This window comes from Copadichromis virginalis, linkage group LG19 (genome assembly GCF_057382275.1).
Source record: "Copadichromis virginalis isolate Kocher_CV1m ecotype Utaka linkage group LG19, C_Virginalis_male_GT1.1, whole genome shotgun sequence".
Classification (NCBI taxonomy): Eukaryota; Metazoa; Chordata; class Actinopteri; order Cichliformes; family Cichlidae; genus Copadichromis; species Copadichromis virginalis.
In genome coordinates this window covers 14,860,968-14,874,910 of record NC_140636.1, presented here as the reverse complement: position 1 = coordinate 14,874,910, position 13,943 = coordinate 14,860,968, and the positions used below count along the sequence as shown (strand labels likewise).

The window sequence follows — 13,943 nt, the reverse complement described above, 5'->3', positions numbered from 1 at the left end:
ATCAGTTTTATTGATAAATGATGTCCTGATTGGATGATGTGAGGCTGGTGCTGTGATGCATGTATAGATCGGAGGCCTCAGAGGAACAGCAGCCTGTTTGGTGACTATTCAGAATATTTATGCTGAATCCACTTGATTTTTTAGTTGGTGGACACAATGCGTCATGCAGAGGAAATTAAGGAGTTTTTCATCCCAGAATGAAAAAATTAAAATTGGAGGCTGATGATGAAACGGCGCCAAAAACAACATTAAATATTTGGAAAACTGTTTTTTTTTCTGTGGTGTTTTTTATAGTTAAACTAATGTGATAAAGCATTTTCATACACTGATAGCATACTGGTGATACTTCACGTTTGCTCTTTGGTCACTTTATGATGATAGCAGCGCCTCGTTGAGCTGCCGCCCTGTCCAGCCTGTTGACTTCTTGCTGCTGTGCATCACATCCATCCTTAAAGCGTGCGCAGGCCTCGTATCCAGAGCTGTTCTTGTATCTGCCGTCTTGCTGCCCTTCCTCTCTCATACGGTTTTATCTTTATTGCTATTTTGCATTATCCCTATCCCTGCTCTCAGGCTCATCTTCCTTCCTGTGCTTTACTTTTTCTCTCCACATATCTGTGCGTCTGCATTGCTTTCTCTATCTGTCCCTCTCCGTCTTTATCACGTGAACCATCGCTTTATCTGTGGCTTTAAGTATGGCAGAGTGTAACACCCGTCCTCTATCTCCCCTCCGACTATCTATCCATCTCTGTCTCTAAACATCTTCCTTTGCCACTTTGTATCTGCTTTTTTTTCTTGCCGTTTCAGCCTCTGGTTCAGTCTTTTGTCAGCTCATCGAACTTCCCGCTTCTTGCAACACTTTTTAACTTTTCCATTTTAAGCAGCAGCTTCTTGGCCGACGAGCACAATGGCACGTGAATGTTAATGGCGAGCCTGTGATGTGCGGGCCTGTCAGGCCTGTCAGTGCGTGCGTATGAGTGCGTTTAGGGGTTGGGGTGGTGGCACCGCTTAGCGCTCTGGTTGGCTGAGTCCATCTGTCACTCAAAAATGGGCAACCTGTGGTCCCGGCCAGCAGCCACCCGTAGCGGCGCTTTGACAGTGTTATGAAAATTCCTGTCTATTGCTCATTGGCCCAATTGAATTACAAGCAGCGCCTTGTTCCGTGCAAGGTTTTTAAACGGCTGATTTAAGGCACATGTGCACGTACACACACACACACACAGCCGCCTTGAATGAGGGTTAGCGCAGCTATTTATTCCCACCATTTGCAGAGCAGGAAGATATTGTCTGCCTTTTCATACGAGTCTTGTTTTGATAGATTTTTGATTGAGTTATTCTCAGTGTTTGCGCTCGTGTTTGTGTCTTTGTATCTTAATATGCCGCCAAGGCTTTTGTTTTCATCACACTGTTTCTGCAGTTTATAGTGAATTATTTGCTTCACAGGACGTCTATTCTGCGTCATTTCTCCCTACAGCACTTCACATCTGTTGTCATTTCATTACAGACATTTATTTGACACTGTGTGCCTGCCAAGACTCTGGATAAAGCACACTGTTATTTTGTCGGCTTCCACACACCTGAGTGGAGGGAAAAGGCAGAAAATGGTCTTATTTTCTACTTCCAGCAGTTATTTTTATTGTTGTAACCGGCAGCACAGCGAGTCTGTTTATCACCGAGCATATTCTCAGTCAAAGAGAATCAGGTTTCAAACAGCTGGTGTGTACTCAGCAGGTACAGTACATTCATACAGTCGAGCCCAGCAATCAAACAGAAGCTGCATTTGAATGACTCTCTCTTCCCTCCCAAAGCCACAGTGACAGGTTGCTACTTGTTAGACCTCCAGTCAGCCTGCTGCCTCTGTGTACTCATTTGACTGACTGTCGGCATTTCTGCCTCCTTCTCGTTTGGCTCTTCTGCTGCCTTCCCCGACTGTCTGTGTACCTGCTTGTGTTTTTGGCAGCAGCTATTCTCAAATGTTCATTTAACTACAGAAAATCTGTTTTTCAGAATAACCACCTTTGATGGCCCCATCTTATCTTAATGACCTTGTAGTACCACATCACCCTATTAGAGCACTTCGCTCTCGCTCTGCAGGCCTACTTGTTGTTCCTAGAGTATTTAAAAGTAGAATGGGAGGCAGAGCCTTCAGTTTTCAGGCCCCTCTTCTGTGGAACCAGCTTCCAGTTTGGATTCGGGAGACAGACACTATCTCTACTTTTAAGATTAGGCTTCAAACTTTCCTTTTTGCTAAAGCATATAGTTTGGGCTGGACCAGGTGACCCTGAATCCTCCCTTAGTTATGCTGCAATAGATGTAGGCTGCCGGGGATTCCCATGATGCACTGGGTGTTTCTTCTTCATTCAGTATGTATTAGTAGACCTCTCTGCACTGAATAATACTTGTTATTTTGTCTTTATCCCATCTTCCTTCTCACCCCAACCAATCACAGCAGATGGCCCCGCCCCTCCCTCAGCCTGGTTCTGCCGGAGGTTTCTTCCTGTTAAGAGGGAGTTTTTCCTTCCCACTGTCACCAAAGTGCTTGTTCATAGGGGGTCATGTGACTGTTGGGTTTTTCTCTGTGTTTTTATTGTAGGGTCTACTTTACAGTATAAAGCACCTTCAGGTGACTGTTGTTGTGATTTGGCGCTGTATAAATAAAATAAAATTGAATTGATGGCGCTATAAACTCCTTGGCTGTACATTTAAACAGTGGGCTGATGTAGGAGCGGCCCATGCAGACGGCAGTGCTGCTGGTTAATGGGCGATCAGCTGGGAGAGCGGTGTTGTTGAAAGTAGCACATATTCTGCATTCGGTGATGAAAGAGGATGAAGAAACTCAGCCACAGCCATCCATCCATTCACAGCAATTAAAGCCTCTTACACTTCCTGTCAATGAAAGTCCACTGCTCGCTTTGCTAATGCTTGTGATACGATGATGATGATGTTGAATGAAGCACTTCTTGTGGAGTCTAATTCAGTCTTAATTCCTCTACAGACTGTCCAAGTGGCTCGCTGTGGACAGAGTGTGTGTTTCTGTGAACCACATGATACGTATCTGAAAAACATTTGTGTTAGTATTGATGTTAGCGACGTGCTTATGAAGGCTGCCTTAATAACTGTCACACTGTCCCAAATATTTCCAACATTGTTCAAACCTGTAAAATCTGCCACTTGTGTCGATTTGTTTCATCTATGAATCGATTGGTATCATTTCTCACACATGAATGTACGTTTGATTGTTCTGATCAGGATCGCAGGGACACCATACAGCTGACCTGAGCACATATATAACTATCTATCACATTATTAAACATCGTTCATTTACATATAAATGAAAAGAATGAATATGCATTCATATCAATTCTTGTGCATTCTCGTGTTTTTATGAACCTGATTCCTACCTGAGAGCACCACACAGGTGATCCCACACTTTTCCACGACATCATCCGTGTCCACACTTCATAATCAGTGCAGTGGAGGACAGTGGGCTATCCAAGTACTCAGCAGTACAATAAGAGCCACACTAAAAATGAACCATCGCTTTAAAAAATAAAATGTGCAGTTATTTAATCAGTTTGTTCACAGCACACATTTTGACCAGTCCTAGCAGGAGAAGCTGTAATAGCACTAATTACATTAACAGTGGTTTTGATCCATGTAAGGGTCTCTGTGAGCACAATACAAGGCCTCTAAATGACATGCAGCCACTGTTAGTGCTGTAATCAGCCGGGTAGCCTCAGATAAAAAGGAATGCACCTCGTAAAGCCTCACAGGACTCAAACTGTAAGTGTATTTACACCCTTACAGCAGCTTCCTTCTAATAGAAAACAAAGAGAGTTAGCAGTTGTGACACTGATGGGTCCAAACTGCATTTTTATATCCAAATTCAAAGACCAGACCGAATCCGGTGTAGTTTATTATCTGCTCCTTAGCTTTCCATCCTTTGTAAGGAGGGTATTTGTAGCACTAAGAGGATCTTTTCTGGAGGTGCGAACTGAAACACGCTCTCTCTGTTGGACCTGTTTTTCTGTGATTTGTCTGTCACGCTGCCCACGTCTGTCTGCTCCTCCGTCTATCTGTCACTGTCTGTCCGTATCCGTCGGCCTGCCTGTCATCGTATTTGTCTGAGGAGGAAAGAAACCCACCCGTGGTTGTCTGGTCTCGATCTCCATGGCGACCCGATCCTGACCAATCCCGGAACAGCAGCATTCCAGTCGAGACCCACAGTGTTACGGCGGCCTGTCATCACCGATCGCGGGATAGAGTTGCTTCTGCTAAGTCGGAGTGGCTTTGATCCACAGCTAATGGCGTGTGTGACAGACAGAGGGAGAGAGTTTGTTTGTATTTCTTACTTTAGCAAATCCCTGCGAACAGACGACTGTGCATTCACTTGAGTATGTTGGAATCAGATACTGTGTGTGTGTGTGTGTGTGTGTGTGTGTGTGTGTGTGTGTGTGTTTCCCCGGCTTGCAGTAATGAATCCAGTGGTGCTGTTGGCATGAGCGGGGCCATGCTATTAACCTCTCTGCCAGCTAGACTGATCTCACCCTGTCTGTCTGTCTCATCGGCCTAATGACACACTCACACACACTCGTGCGCAGAAACCTGTCCTTCCTAATCAAATTTCCACTGAAGTGAATGGTATTCCACATTGTCCAATCATCTCCATTCAGAGAGTCAAAAAGCTTCTGCCGGTGCGGCGAGAATATTTCTTTTTTTACGACCCACTCAAAGGAAGGTACTCTTCAAAAGTGTTTGAAATGTAATAATCTCAACTGTTCCTCTGCAGCCAGATCAGATTTTAATATTTTTGCACCAGCCATCAGTTTTACGAGTGGGTTTCCTCGCTCACGAGAGTCACAGTAAAACTCCAGCCTTGCTTTTAATCTGACGAGGCAGCAGTGCGGCGGTTACGTCACGGTGGAGTCCCCTCTAACGCCATCCTCTATAAATCACTGTGAGTTTGAGTTTTACTTTGCCAAGCCTGCCACAGGAGATTTAAAGGGACATTTTAAACTTTAGGACTCGGGGCGCACGGCTTCGCTCGCGCCCCAAATTACAGCCTGTGTGCGCGTTTAATGAGTTTGCGGCAGAGCTCCTGGCGGAATAAAAATAAGCCACATGACATAATGGGGAAGAAATATGACATGAAACGTGCTGTCATATTGCTTCACCCGTGGTCGTAAATGTTGTTTAATAATGTGTGTTTATGTGCATGCGTGTGTGCACGTGATGAGAAAACCCCAGCCTCCATAGGAAATCCGCAGAGGAGCGAGGAGCACCTGGCGCTGTCTGCAGTCATAACAAATGACAAGAAGGGATTAAGGCTAGATTTGTATTTGTGCCAGCTTGTTACATGCATCCCCTGTTCACATTCTCTCTCATAACCACCATGTAATGCAGCATTGGCACTTGGCATGGCTTCGCCCTCCTGAGTTAGTTTTTTAACCGCTCTTGCTCTGGAACGCCGTGGCTCATCCGCGTGGCCCTCATTAAGGTCACGGCCTGGGACGGGGACTACAGTAATATCCGGCGCACTTCATCCCATCTGCGAGCTGCCCGAGTCGGAGTTAATGTAGAGAGCAGGATGCTTTGGCAAGGCAGAGGACATAAAGTTAGTGTTTTCTGCAGCGTGAGTTCATTAGGCAGAGCGCTGCTGGGAGGCGCGTGTCAGCCTGCTCGGAGCTAAATTAAGAGCCTCTCGCTGAGGGACAATCACATGAATTGGAAAAAAAGATAAGGGACAGTTTGTGTGGGATGCTTTTGCTTTTGGCAAATGTATGATTGACTACTGCAGTATGTTACCTGCCACCTGCTTTGATATCCTACTAATTGCACCTGGCACCCTCTCTGCATTGCTTTTAATTTAAAGTGAAAGTCTTGCTCTCAGTCCTGACCTTAATACCTCCCTTCTAACTGTCATGTGGTTGGTTGTTTCAGCAGGTGGTGCCATATGGCCAACAGGGGATGGTTGGGTACAGCCAGCAGCAGCAACAGCAGCAGCAGCAGCAGCAAGGGGGGCAGCAGGGAACCCCTCCGTACTTCAGCCCCCCTCATCAGACTCCTCCAGGACCAACCCCGAGCTCCTACCTGCAGCCTCGGCCGCCACTGCAACAGGTACCAGCACACGGGCCCTAAACTGAGACCAGTGGTGCTTCCTGCAGGAAACAGCTGTGCACACGTTCACGTTTACATGGGGAAAAAATAAATAGTAGCCATAATTAATCAATACCACAAGGTTTCATCCAAATCTTTTTAATGTTTGAGTTGTGCTGAGATTGGAAAAAGCATCTTAACAGAGAAACCGTGTGTGTGCACATGTATTCATGTCTTTGTGGGGACCAAAAATGCTGGTCCCCACATGTTTGAAGATACAGTTGGGTTAGGATTAGGGAAAGCATTATGTCAATTAGATGTCCCACAAGATATGAAAACCCGAGTTGTGTGTGTGTATGCATGTGTGTGTTTGTGTGTGTGTGGTCCAGGCCCATTACTCTTTCGCATTATTCATGAGACATATTTTAGGTAGAGCTCACTCTCTACGTTTTCAAATATTTAACTGTGCAGAGACATTTGCATGCAATGCGTGTTTCGGAGATTGGACAATCATAGCTTATAAACACATATTGTATATTTTCAATGAGCACAGGCCTGCCAGTGCAAACCGAATTCTCAGAACAACAAAGGGCCTGTTCTGCAGATATGGATCGAGACGCGTCCTGCCAAGTTTTAGCGTGATGTTCTGTAGAAGATTTCCACTGGGAAGCTGGCTTCAAGCAGTTGTTTTTTCAGATTTGAGTGAAGTCTGCCCATGTGTTTCCCATTCACTCTGCAGCCAGAGGGATCTATCTATCAGCCCGCATGGAGTGACTCTGGCTCGCAGTGTTGCCCTGGATCATTACAGAGAGAGCAAAACAGACCAAAGGAAAGAAAATAAAACGGGACAAGACGGGAGAGATTACAGAAGAAGTGGACGGGAAAGGACAGACTGAAGAGGAGGAAAGAAGATCAGTTTGAACTGGATATGTCAGATTATGGAAACGGTGGTGCTGCGAGCCCTTCCGCAGGATCGTAGCTGATAAAGGCATTTAGTTGAATTCAGTCAGGATTGCCTAAAAAAAGAGCACTTCAGTGTGAGGTAAAAGGCTGAAGTGGCAACTAAAAAAGTACATAAAATAGCGTGCATTAATATGGATTGAGCATTTCCAGTAACATCACAGTGCAGCTGCAGATATGTGGTGATGATATGCATGCAGCCAGTGCATGACTGAGCACTGCACACTGCAACACGGATCAGGATGCTTTCCCTCTATAATGATGCATGTTATCCTTCATTACAGAGAACATCCACGCAAAGAGACGTCATCCAGCACATGCACTGGATAGGCCGTTAGTAGTTGTTCAGTATCTGCGCAGGCTGACTGCCGTTTGGCGGCGGCGGTTAGCTGTTATACTGTCATTTACCGAAACGTAATTAAAACTTTCTTCGGCAGACTTGAACACCGAGCGCACCGAGACAGAATGCTGAGCAAAAAGCCATCGTTGGCACAAAAGCAGGTTGTCAAAAAAGGAAATCATCAGTGTTAGCATATAGTCATTTTCATGCTGAGTGAATGTTTCAGCCAGCGCGCCTTTTGTCTCACGCTGAAAACGCTCTTACTCTTGTTTCCTCACTTAACATGCTCACACACACAGACCGTGCAGCCTGCTGAGCAAACGTTAGTCACTCTAACTGGGAGCGGCTGAGATCCATGGCCGCGTTGACATTTGGTGACAGTAATGGTGTGTTTTCATCATTGCTGATCACACGGCGGCAATTGACCCACGCTGACATTTATATACCAGGTAGTTCTGCTCGAGTCCTCCCATTGGCCAAAGCCATTTCACCTGTGCTGATAAGTCCCGTATTGGTTGCTATGCCAACTTCTGCGCTGACCGGGGAGCTGGTCTCCCTCTGTTTTTCATTGTTATGCAAGTGTGCTCCTTTAAGGGCAGGCGCACAAGCTTGTTACGGCTACATGAAAGCCTCGATACCTTCGGCAGCTTCCCACCATCTTTACCTGTAATCACGGCGCCCTTCCTGCGTGTTGAAACAACGGTGCAGCATTTAATGTTGCTTTAGTGAGTCGCCACCTCCTGGTTCCTGCCTGTCTGTCACACTAAAGACCCGGCTAAATTTATTCTTTCCATCTTCTAATAAGCTCCTGGCTTGGATGCAGTTATGTTGCAGCCATTTACAGACAGACTTTACATATTATTAGGAACAAAGTGGGCCTTTAGCATGTACAGGCATACATGTGCAAGTGGCCAAACATTTCCATTATTTCAGCAGTTTGTGCCGCAGTAATTACTGAAAATTCATAATATTGATCATTAAAAAACATGACATTTTAAACATAACAAAACCAAGCAAGCGCGGTGGCATTAAGACAAAGTTAATTGGTCATCGATTGAGCGAGAGAGGATTTTCGAGAGGGAAACAAAATACCAGGAAACACCAGAATAAATTAAAAGAACAAAGAAAGGCGGTCGCCGGCTTTGATTTTGGATCCCAGAGGTAAACACGTTTGGAAAATTGAACGTACGCGGCGAGCTCGGCCAAGATTACAAATAGGTTTTGCGTGCCTTCAGCTCAGCGCTGCATCGCTTTCATTTTTCTGTTCTGAGCGAGCGTGTGGCTTCCTGTCACTTTTGTACACTGTGTCTGCGTGTACACTAATCAGCCGAGTGCGCCGCGGCAATTCGGAGCTGCGAAAAGGTCAAATGGTGACCTTTGTCTGTGATTCTGGGCTGAAATGAGACATGATGCGAGCCGCACAGAGCGGATTACACGCATACGCGCCATCGCCAGCGCACGCCAGATTAGGATGTCATTGTGGTATTGACCCCTGTTTTTTGACCCCCCATTACTCTGAGAAATCCAAGCTGAAAAGTTCTTTATTTTGTTCTTCTGGCACTCTCTGCAGTTCCTTTCCCCCACTCCACTCCCATTAACCCTAGCCAGAGGACATCCTCCAGTTGATGGAACCATTCCAGCTGCCTTTGACACAGAATTTGCTCTGCAACCGACCGCTATTAGCTGGTTTTGTAACAAATCGAAGTGAAAACGCTGCCTTTCTTTGAGTCTATTGCACTGCTGTGACCTCATCTGATTGCAAGGAGCAAAGAAGGCTAAAAAGGCATTTCAAAGACATCAAGGCTCATACAAAAAGTAAAAATATATATATATTTTCCACCAGGGAAGGAGTGCGCTTTGAAAAAATAAAAGTGCATGTGCTGGTAGATTTTGAATGGCTGTTTGAGAAAGGCAGATATTTTTAAAGCCATGATTATGAGTAACAGTGAAGTTTGTCCTTTATTTGACCCTTGTTTTTACCACATGAACTTCTCGATTGTTCCTATATGAGCGTGTCAATTTCCACCAAATCCTGTGGGATTAATCCTCTTTAAAAAATCTAATTGTAACAAGAATTACTCCTGCTATGTGGAAAAATATTCAAAAGCCCGTTTTTCTGGAAGTAAAGTTTAAAGACACCCTATAAATATGGCGAACCCGAGTGTTAGCGCCAGCTCCGTTGTGAGACAAATCACTTAAAGGAGGAAACGTGTGCCCTTTCTTTCTCTTGATGGCTGTATTACGCTTGACGCACGGCAGATTAAGCGAGTGATATTTTGTTACCGTGTTACACACTCTGCCTCATAAAAACGAAAACGAGAGCGCTATAATTTCAAGAATTTGGAGATAATTTTTTATGGCGTGTTTGCTTTATTGGGTAGTATACAGCACAGTGTGACAGGATAGACTGGAGGGGGTGAAATGCAACGTTGGCCAACTGCCAGACTTAAACTCCATAACGTTGTAAGGACACGGTGCAGGCTCTGATCAGCCACACTATTTAATGTTTCACTGAGGAACAGTGTGTTAAATTGATGTTTGCAGAGTAATTACATGCAACAGAATATAGGCTTGTTTAAACTCTATGCTGCATGTTCTATTCAGCAGTTTGTGGGTGACTGCTGGAGTCATCTGGATTTGACTGCTAGCCTTTGGAAAAGGAAGTGAGTGGAAAAAAAATACTACCCATCCCACTCTCTTTTGTGAAACTGATTCCAATTTCTCTGTTGACTGTTTCCCCTTCCTGCCTGAGAGTAGCCCCTGGGGAGGGATGCTTTAGTATAGATGAACTCTCAGCTGATTGGAGGAGACGCGGCCTCTTTGCAGGGACCTACATGGGAGGAAGCTGATTCATTGGGTTAGATGCTTTCTAGTGACTTGAGCACAACGGTTTTCCATCCGTGTCAGCTGTCAGAGCAAAGAAGAAAAACACGACCAGGCTTGCAGGTCTCCCTTTTAACGCACTTTCCTTCAGCTTTACCTTGAATTGGATAGTAACTGCTGCGTGTGTGCCTGCTGTGCAGCGTTGCGTCACTCATCAAAACTCTGAAAAGGTGAACAGCAAAACCTTGCGAGAGACGTGTATGCATCTGTAAAATATCAGAAGTAGCACAGAAAACTGGGAGACAGCCAGGTGGATGCAGATGTTATATTCTGACACCAAACTATATTTAAATTATATCTAAAGAACTCCCTGAGTGATTCTGCGTGTTAAGCAGTGCATTTACTTTCTTTTACCGGTTATTTTGAGCGTTGCAGAGTGTTTCTGTGTTTCCCAAAATACATTCAAAACAGGCAAGTCCAGCTTTACTGCTTCCATGGGAATTCAGAGAGTCGTAGCAGCCCAGTGCTGCTAATCCAGGTGCTGCACTGGATGAATTCGTTATCAGAGAGCGTGAGCACATCTGTAAAAGCAGACGTTTTGCCAATTTGTTGCACTGAAGAAGTGCACATTCCAGCAAATTCCCCCCAAGGTCAGATTGTGCAACGCTCAGAGAAACCGCAAAAACCCAAGAGCGTGTTCGGGGTTAAAGTTCATGTCAGTACAATTAGAGCCTGAGCAGGTGTGACTTGTTTGGTAGGGTTGCTGGAGAAAGCAAGTTTTATCTGAAAGAACCACAAGACTGCAGGAACAACGACGACACCAGAGTGCAGATGTTTGTCTGTGATGAGGAAACCCAGCACCTCACACCAGCTGTCAGCACGGTGCAGGAGGGATGAAGATTTGAGTGGACCATGACCTCCTCTGTATACCAAAGTGAGGCCATCAGTGTGACTAAAGCTTGGCTCAAACTGGGTCATCGACAGAACGACCAAAGAACAAAAGAGTCGAGGTTGAGAAAATAAGGACGAAGGAAATGTGTAAACATTTATTTGAAAAAGTAAAAACTGCATCTCGAGCAGAAAAACTAACCTTACAACCGCAAAGGAATCAGATTACTTTAATGCACCGTTTTGTAACACATTACACTAGATTTGCATACATGTCAAAATTCCCACATACGGGTTCATCGATTGGGCCCACTTCCAGTTTGTCATTTCCTATTTCCTGTCTGTCACCTCTCTGCCCCCACCCGGCTACAGCAGCAGGCCCTTTCCCCCACCCTCCGCCACCCCCGCTTTTAATCACACCAGGTTAATTAAAAGGCCACGGTGCCTTTCTGTGGCCCCCCCGCCCCTCTGACTTTATTACCCCCTCGCTGTATACTTGCTCAGCTGCCTCACGAAACTCTTTCAATCACACGGAAATGGGAGCTCACCTTGGTGATGGCGGAGAGGTTGAGGGGAAGGAGAGGAGGAAATGAGAGCCGTGAAGCTGTGTGTGTGTGTGTGTGTGTGTGTGTGTGTGTGTGTGTGTGTGTGTGTGTGTGTGTGTGTGTGTGTGTGTGTGTGTGTGAGATTCAATAGGAAGTGACAGGAAAAGGTGTGCGTGGCATGGTGTGTGGGTGGGTGGGTGTGTGGGTGGGTGGGGCACCTAAAGTTCAATGTCATTAATTGGTCACCATTTGAATATTAAGTGAAGAACTCTGTTAATTAACGGGATATTAAAAGTGCTGCTGGCTGGAAGGGGGGGCGGGCGGAGGGAGGGGTGGGGTAGGCTGCGGAAATAGAGGGCATATGGCGAGATAGAGAGGAGGAGGAGAGAGAGAGAGAGCGAGCGAGGCTGGGCGCAAGGTGATAAGAGGGAGAGAGAGACGTCCGTGGGTAAAGGTCTGGCAGTGGTAATTTGCGGAGAGCCGCGTTAATTGTCATAACCTTTTAAATGGCAGAGTTTATCGGAGTCCTCTAAATGTCCCCGCATATCGCCACGGCAACCCTGGGCCTGCCACACTGTGATTGGCCACCGCTGACGAGCACTTAAGCTTGATGAGTTTTCAGCACGAAACTAAATGATAAATTTGAAAATATATATTTAAAGCACATACAGTATGTCAGCTCGCGTTCTTCTGTGTACGAGCATGTGTGACAGTGCGTCCGCGTGTGTTTGAGACAATGTTTTTAATTTAGTGTGCGTGCGTGCGGGCGTGTGGTTTTTTTCTTTTACCTCCACATTGACTGACACTCGCTAATTGCTCGGCCAGAATCCGCCAATGTTTTTTTCTCCCTTTTTTCCCTCTTTTTTTTTGATTTATGTTTGTTTTTGTACAGCCGGAGCTGCAATTCAAATGCAAATGAACGAGAACAGGAGAGGTGTTTTTGGAACGGTTAGGACAATCATAATGGCTCAGAAAGAAAGGGGGCCGGTAGTTAGCGGCACAGCACCCTAGGGGCCTCATTTAGCTGCCATTTGTTAGGAAATGCTGCTACATTTGTTCCTGGATACAGACTTCACAGACAGGGAGAAAAAGAGAAAACACCAAAAAAGAATGTCACAGTCAAAGTCGAGCTCGCCAACACGGTGGCGTTCCTCCGCGCTTCAGCAAAAGTCATGTGGGTGTACACCGGTTTGGGTGGATGTCCTCTTTTAAATGTGAGCCAAAGCAATTGAAGTGAATGGGCGGCCGGGGGTGGCGGTGACAGGGACTTGCAAAGACTGTATGAAGTGAAGATGGTTAAAAAGACTGGCTTTTATTTGATTAGCCTGTGTAGAGGAATAAAACATGAAAGCCCTGGCTGTGGCAGCTAGTGCTGTTAGCTGTGACATCACTCCTGGGGGAAGGCCTGTACACAAGCCGCGTGTGTGTCTGTGTTTGTATAAGTGAAACAGGAAAGCTTACTTGAGGCTGTGTGTGCACACGTGTGTGTCCGCGTGTGTGGTCCTCTCTTGTCGTCTCTTTGTGCTAAAGGTCAGGGGGATTGCTGAGATAGAATCCAATCTGAAGGACACAGCACTAGAACAGGTCCTGCTACAAATGGACCTATTAAGATAGACTTGTGAGCAGAGCGTGTGTGTTTGCATCAAGTATATAGGCGAGCGCACACACGTCGTCGCGAACGCAGCTATTTCCATTCAAATGGTCACCTTTTCCCTGATGATAATAACAGGCTGTATGTTGGAATAAATGTTCATCATTTACATGGACTGACAGTGACAAAAGCAGCAATGCATTTGAACTGCACGTGTAACAGCAGTGTCTTTCAAATATTCTAAAATGGATCAAAACATCCAAGTGTCAAGAAAATATGAAAGGCAAGAACATGATAACCGGCAGTGATTTGTCCCATTTTGTAGCACAGAGTTTGCTCTCACTGCTGATTGTTGCTTCAATTATAGTTCAGTCAGCCTGATTGGTGCGAGCGCGTGTGTGTGTGTGTGTGCGAACGCGGGGTGTTGAATATGGATGTCCTGCCTCCCTCCCCCACCTCCCCCGCCCCGCCTCTCCCGGGTGTGTGTTATGTTTTTTTTTTTTTAAACCAACGTTTCCTTTGTTAACAGCTCAGACAAATGAATAAAAAAAATACTGTATTCAACTGTAATTACTGACATTCAAGACATTCGCGGACCAGCACGTCCTTAAACCTGAACAGCACAATAGTTTGATTGTCAGTGACTCGCAAAACAACACGAGTGCGGCTCAGTCCACGGCTGGAGGCCAGCTGGGTGATTGTG

At 45.7% G+C, this 13,943-nt stretch overlaps 1 protein-coding gene across 5 annotated transcripts in view; it reads left to right on the top strand.

The window, feature by feature from the left end:
* LOC146685787 (AT-rich interactive domain-containing protein 1B-like) overlaps positions 1–13,943 on the top strand; it is a 157,922-nt gene that overhangs the window by 36,602 nt on the left and 107,377 nt on the right. For 4 of the 5 annotated variants that reach the window (XM_085440530.1, XM_085440529.1, XM_085440528.1 and 1 more), the window contains exon 3: positions 5,938–6,114. In XM_085440530.1, coding sequence (XP_085296656.1) covers positions 5,938–6,114 — 177 coding nt within the window. The remainder of the gene's footprint in view (positions 1–5,937; positions 6,115–13,943) is intronic. The other variant, XM_085440531.1, reaches the window with a different exon arrangement.